This window comes from Monodelphis domestica, chromosome 2 (assembly GCF_027887165.1).
Source record: "Monodelphis domestica isolate mMonDom1 chromosome 2, mMonDom1.pri, whole genome shotgun sequence".
In the NCBI taxonomy this organism is placed as follows: Eukaryota; Metazoa; Chordata; class Mammalia; order Didelphimorphia; family Didelphidae; genus Monodelphis; species Monodelphis domestica.
In genome coordinates this window covers 10,477,836-10,484,616 of record NC_077228.1, presented here as the reverse complement: position 1 = coordinate 10,484,616, position 6,781 = coordinate 10,477,836, and the positions used below count along the sequence as shown (strand labels likewise).

Below are 6,781 nucleotides of genomic sequence, written 5' to 3'. Positions count from 1 at the left end.
CAAGAGACTGAGCTAAATTCTCCAGAGATCTCTCAGACATCTCTTGTATTAAAAGGAGGTACCTATGGCTCAATTAACTTCCCACGATCTTCTAGCTCTTAAGAAGGACCAAGGAAGGGAAGCTAGATTGGCTTAGTAAATAGAGAGCCAGAACTAGAGATAGGAGATCCTGGATTCAAATATGGCTTCAGACACTACCTAGCTTGTGACCCTGGGTAAGTCACTTAATCTCCATTTCCTAGCCTTACCCTTTTATTCTTAGAGCTGTTACTAAGAAAGTAAGAGAGAGAGAGAGAGAGAGAGAGAGAGAGAAAGAGAGAGAAGAAGAAGAGAAAGAAAGAAAGAAAGAAAAGAAAAGAAGAAAGAAAGAAAGAAGAAAGAAAGAAAGAAAGAAAGAAAGAAAGAAAGAAAGAAAGAAAGAAAGAAGAGAAAGAAAGAGAGAAAGAAAGAAGAGAAAGAAAGAGAAGAAGAGAAGAGAAGAAAGAAAAGAAGAAAGAAAGAAAAAAGAAAGAAAGAAAGAAAGAAAGAAAGAAAGAAAGAAAGAAAAGAAAGAAAGAAAGAAAGAAAGAAGAAAGAAAGAGAGAAAGAAGAGAAGAAGAGAGAGAAAGAAAGAGAGAGAGAAAGAAAGAGAGAGAGAGAAAGAAAGAAAGAAAAGAAAGAAAGAAAGAAGAAAGAAAGAAAGAAAGAAAGAAAGAAAGAAAGAAAGAAAGAGAGAGAGAGAGAGAGAGAGAAGAAAGAAAGAAGAAAGAAAGAAAGAAAGAAAGAAAGAAAGAAAGAAAGAAAGAAAGAAAGAAAGAAAAGAAAGAAAGAAAGAAAGAAAGAAAGAAAGAAAGAAAGAAAGAAAGAAAGAAAGAAAGAAAGAAAGAAAGAAAGAAAGAAAGAAAGAGAGAGAAAGAAAGAAAGAAAGAAAGAAGAAAGAAAGAAGAAAGAAAGAGAGAAAGAGAAAGAAAGAAGAAAGAGAGAAAGAAAGAAAGAGAGAGAAGAAAGAAAGAGAGAGAAAGAGAAAGAAAGAAAGAGAGAAAGAAAGAAAGAGAGAAAGAAAGAAAGAAAGAAGAAAGAAGAAAGAAGAAAAGAAAGAAGAAAGAAAGAAAGAAAGAGAGAAAGAAAGAAGAGAAAGAGAGAGAAAGAAAGAGAGAGAGAGAGAGAAATGAAGAGAGAGAGAGAAAGAAAGAAAGAGAGAAAGAAAGAAAGAGAGAAAGAAAGAAAGAAAGAGAAAGAAAGAGAAAGAAAGAAAGAAAGAAAGAAAGAAAGAAAGAAAGAAAGAAAGAAAGAAAGAAAGAAAGAAAGAAGAAAGAAAGAAAGAAAGAAAGAAGAAAAGAAAGAAAGAAAGAAAGAAAGAAAGAAAGAAAGAAAGAAAAGAAAGAAAGAAAGAAAGAAAGAAAGAAAAGAAAGAAAGAAAGAAAGAAAGAAAGAAAGAAAGAAAGAAAGAAAGAAAGAAAAGAAAGAAAGAAAAGAAGAAAGAAAGAAAGAAGAAAGAAAGAAAGAAAGAAAGAAAGAGAAAGAAAGGAAGGAAGAAAGAAAGAAAGGAAGAAGGAAGGAAGGAAGGAAGGAAGGAAGGAAGGAAGGAAGGAAGGAAGGAAGGAAGGAAGGAAGGAAGGAAGGAAGGAAGGAAGGGAGAAAGAGAAAAGGAAAGAATGAAATAAAGACTTAAAAGTGTTTTCTTTGGAGTTAGCTAGATGGCTCAATGGATTGACAGTCAGACCTAGAGATGGAGGTCCTGGGTTTAAATATGCACTTCCTAGCTGTGTGACTCTGGGCAAGTCACTTAACCCTGGTTTCCTAGCCCTTATCACTCTTCTATCTCAGAACAAATATTTAGTGTTGATTCTAAGGCAGAAGATAAAGGTTAAAAAAAAAAAACCAGACCCAGGGCCAACTTTTTCCCTGGGGTCCTGGAACAAGAAAAACTAAAACTGCCTTTGGAGCTTCCCTTAAAACCCATGGCATCACCACATTTAGCCCACAGCAGTCTCCTCTTTCTGCATAGTGGAATAATAATGTCTCTGGGTCAGCAGACATGGGTTCAAATTTCTCCAGATGGTTACAAAACCAACCACCTCTGGGGACTGAGCAAGACCCTTCCCCATTCTGGGCTATAGGTCCCTCATCTGTAAATAAGGAGATTGAACCAGATTGGTCCTTCCCTGATTCTCTACTGGTATAGGAATAAGAGTGAAAATGACTAAGTGATATCTCTTTACATAGAAGATCTCCTGCCTTAGTCCATGCAAAGGCATCTGGGTAGGAAATGGAGTGTGATGTGTGTGGAAAAGGAACAAAGCCAGCCTGGCTGGCCCATAGAATACATGAAACATGGAGTGGGTATAACAGGAGGGAACTAGGGAAAACATACAGAACAGTCTTTTAAGTAAATTCTGTATCTCTGGCTTGTTTTCCTTCCCTTCATTAAGTCTAGCCAATCAATAAACAATAAATCGAGTCCTGATGTGTAGCTTTTCCCAGTTTCTAAGGTGTAGATACTCATGCTGAAAATTTAACAATGGACTCTTTAAAATATTGTTTTTTATTATCATGCAAACATGCTTCTTTATTTGTCCTTGTAAGAGCTCACTCATATAAAACCAAAGCCCCAAATAAAACAACAAATACACTGCTTTGAAAGATAGACTGGACAGGCTGCTTTGATCCTCATCTATCCAACGCCAACAGTTCTTTCTCTGCAGGTAGATAGCATTCCCCATCATAAGTCCTTCAGGATTGTTGATGGGCTCTTTCAAAACAAGCTGGGGGAACCTGGCTCTAGCATACTGCTGAGTGTTAAGGATAAGGAGCAGGACTCAATCCTATCAGAGATTTGGAGTCTACTCCAATCACATGGGAACACTTTTCCTGGATGAATGGGCTGATGAAACAATTTGTTCCAACAGCCAGGAAGGTAGCTGCTACAGTAGGCACTGTGAAACCTGTAGAGCTTGGTCAAACATCCAAGGCCGTCCTCTGCCATCCCAAGCCATCACCAATGGTCCTGACTTTTGTCTTGCCTCTAGACTTTGGTGACTGGAAGAGAAAGTGAGGCAGATCACGTTGTGCCATTCTGCCTCACTTAAATACAATTCACACCCAAGTCAAGATACCACCCCATGATGTCACTGGTCTTTGAAAATGAAGGATGAACAACTGGATGCTATGGATGAGTAAGAAATGGAAAAAGGAGGATGGAGATGGGTTATATTAGAATTAAATGTCAACCAGATGGAACAAGAACCACAGAATTTGTAGAACAGAAGAACAAGCTGGACAGATCCTGAAACTATGGTGTGATGGCAAGAATCCTTTGTTACCCCTAACATCTGGCAAATACTCACATGCTATTCTTGAGGTTAAAGCAAAGAGATGAGCCAGAAGGTGGTCCAATGTAGAGCCAATGTAATCCAGAGAGACCTGTGTTTTAATCTAGTCTTTGACAGCTAGATGATATAGTGGAGAGAGTTTCTGGTCTGGAGTCAGGAAGACCTGAGTTCAAATACAACCTAAGACACTTATTAGCGTGTGACCTTGGTGTGAGTCATTTAATCACTGTTTGGCACAGTTTCCTCAGCTGTAAAAATAAACTAGCAAACCACTCCCAGAGTCTCTGCTAAGAAAACCCCAAATGGGGTCATGATGAGTTTCAGATATAACTGGCAAATGACTGAACAACAAATATTTGTATGGTGCTTGCTATGTGCCAGTCACCGTGCTAAGCATATTATTATCCCCCATCTTGTATGTGAGGGAAACTGAAGCAAGCAAGGGTTAGGTGACTTGTTCAGAGTCACACAACTAGTAAGCATCTAAAGCAGGGTTTGAAATCAGGACTTTTTTTTTTTTTGAAAATTTTAATTAGTCAATTTAGAACATTTTTCTTTGGTTAAAAGAATCATGTTCTTTCCCTCTCCTCCCCCCACCCTCCCGTAGCCTATGCTAAATTCCACTAAGTTTTACATGTGTCCTTGATCAGAACCCATTTTCATGTTGTTGATGTTTGGACTAGGATGATCGTTTAGAGTCTACATCCCCAATCATATCCCCTCGACCCATGTGATCAAGCGGTTGTTTTTCTTTGATGTTTCTACTCCCACAGTTCTTCCTCTGATGTGGATCGTGTTCTTTCTCATAGATCCCTCCAAGTTGTTCAGGATTGCCACTAATGGAGAAGTCCATTACGTTCGATTATACCACAGTGTATTAGTCTCTCTGTACAATGTTCTCCTGGTTCTGCTCCTCTCACTCTACATCACTTCCTGGAGGTTGTTCCAGTCTCCATGGAACTCCTCCACCTTATTATTCCTTTTAGCACAATAGTATTCCATCAGCAACATATACCACAATTTGCCTCAGCCATTCCCCAATTGATGGGCATCCCCTCATTTTCCAGTTTTTGGCCACCACAAAGAGTGCAGCTATGAATATTCTTGTACAGGTCTTTTTACTTATTATCTCTTTGGGGTACAAGCCCAGCAGTGCTATGGCTGGATCAAAGGGCAGACAGTCTTTTATCACCCTTTGGGCATAGTTCCAGATTGCCCTCCAGAATGGCTGGATCAATTCACAACTCCACCAGCAATGCATTAATGTCCCTACTTTGCCACATTCCCTCCAGCATTCATTACTTTCCTTTGTTGTCATGTTAGCCAATCTGCTAGGTGTGAGGTGATACCTCAGAGTTGTTTTGATTTGCATCTCTCTGATGATCAGAGATTCAGAACACTTTTTCATGTGCTTATTAATAGTTTTTATTTCTTTAACTAAAAAATTGCCTATTCATGTCCCCTTACCCCATTTATCAATTGGAGAGTGGGTGAAATCAGGTCTTCTTGACTGCAAACCTAAAGCTCATCCCATTAATATAACAGGTAAAGGTACTTGGAGATGCCCCTAATATTAATGCCTACAGGATTGCAATACTCAGTGCTATTCCATCTCCTATTATCTTCTCTTTTTCCTGCCTCCCACTGTTTTAGGTTTGTGAGGTCCCTGTGCATCCATACCAGACTGTTTGGACAACTTCCCTTTTCCTCTTCTCTGGAATTATATCTCTTTATGTCTTCAGAATTTCCCCTCTCCTCTAGGCTTACTTTCCCTTGAACAAACACTTCAGTCCATAAAATTCTACGGTCCATTCTCTGACCCTTTGGAATGTGCCCCCCCCAAATGTAGGCTGCATGTCATCCTTGATTTTCTCTCATTTTCCATTGGCCACTTTCCCTGTTCCATCATTTGTACTTCAGCAGATTGTTTCTCCTCTTTGTTCCAAATCAAGTTCAGAATGACAGGTCCCTCACCTGTTCCTTGACCATTTGAAATTGAGGCAAGACAAGAAATGAATAGTTTTTCTACTTTGGGAAGAAACAGTGAGGGCTATCTATTCAGGCAATCAACAAGAATTCATTAAACACTCACTGTATGCCTCGCACTGCCCTAATTGCTAGGAATACCAAAACAAAAAAACATAAAAGCACACATGCACAGTCCCTGCTTTCCAGGCATTCACAATCTAACAAGGGAGACTACAGATAATGTTGCTTATCCAGTGACTTTTGAGAGAACAGAAATCAACTATCATCTGTGACATACTTGTGATCTCTTTCCCCCAATCTCCATCTATTTCTTCCTTCTGACCAGGCGATCTATAGTCTAGACTGATGACAATATCACTTCTATTTGTCTTTCTCCCAAAGGTCTCCACCACTCACTCCTATTACCTGCCTTGGGTCCCTGAATTCTATCACTTGTTAACAAGGAATGTCGTTCTTCATTCTGTTCCTTTGGAATAAACTCAGTCCCTTCTATAGCCATATTGCAGTCATGAGGTCTCCTCCCACCAAGTCTCAGGGATACCTAACAGGGCAAATGGACTCTTCCCTTCACTAATTCTCAAATTTATTTTTTTCTTGGTGCCCATACTTTGTGTATTTTTATATATACAATAAAGACCACAGTTTTATAGTTCTGTTATTTCTCAGAATTTGGGGAGTTTGTTTTTGTTTTGTGATCTACTACTGGGCATTCATCTCCTAGTTACTCTAAATGGAATCCAGTTCAGCGATATACACAGTCAATTTTCTTTTCCTTTTCAGTTTAAAACCTTTTGATGAAAAGTGTAAGCCTTCAAGCAAATTTATATATATTTTTCAGTTATGTCTGAATATTCATGACCCATTTGGAGTTTTCTTCACAAAGATATCAGAACAGTTTGCCATTTTCTTCTTCAACTCATTTTACAGATTAGGAATTGAGGCAAACAGGAGGAAATGACTTGCTTAGAGTTATACAGTTTTTAAGTGTTTGAGACTGGATTTGAACTCAGGTCCTCCTGACTCCAGACATGGGATTCTATCCACTGCACCACCTAGATGCCTACACACCACACATGTCTATAAGTGTGTGTATGTGACACAGATGCATACACATACATGTATGTATAAATATACACACCTATCATGTATTGCTATGTTCCCAATACATTTACATGTGTGTATGTGCATATGTACATGAAATGCATGTTTGCCTATATATTCATACATGTATGTACAAAACACCAGCTTTGGCAGAGGAATTTTTTCAACCAATAAGTAAAATTACAGATCTGCCCCTCCCTCAGAAAAGAATACCAATAAAAAGCTTTTCTGAGCCCCCAGTGAAGTGTGGGAAATTTTGTCTACTCAGAAATAAGTTTCAGAGATGGAAATCTATGAATAGAGTCAGGGAGAGACAAAACCTCAATGAATGTGTTCTTCAGAATAATTTGCCCATTTTCTCCCTTTGCTCACAGCTTTAG

The 6,781-nt window shown here is 38.6% G+C and overlaps 1 protein-coding gene across 13 annotated transcripts in view; it reads left to right on the top strand.

Annotated features, from left to right (window-relative positions):
• Window positions 1–6,710: 6,710 nt before the first annotated feature.
• SGIP1 (SH3GL interacting endocytic adaptor 1) overlaps window positions 6,711–6,781 on the top strand; it is a 275,163-nt gene continuing 275,092 nt past the window's right edge. For all 13 annotated transcript variants that reach the window (XM_056815004.1, XM_056815003.1, XM_056815002.1 and 10 more), the window contains exon 1: window positions 6,711–6,781. This exon is cut by the window's right edge and continues 83 nt beyond it. In XM_056815004.1, coding sequence (XP_056670982.1) covers window positions 6,726–6,781 — 56 coding nt within the window. In that variant the 5' untranslated portion in view covers window positions 6,711–6,725.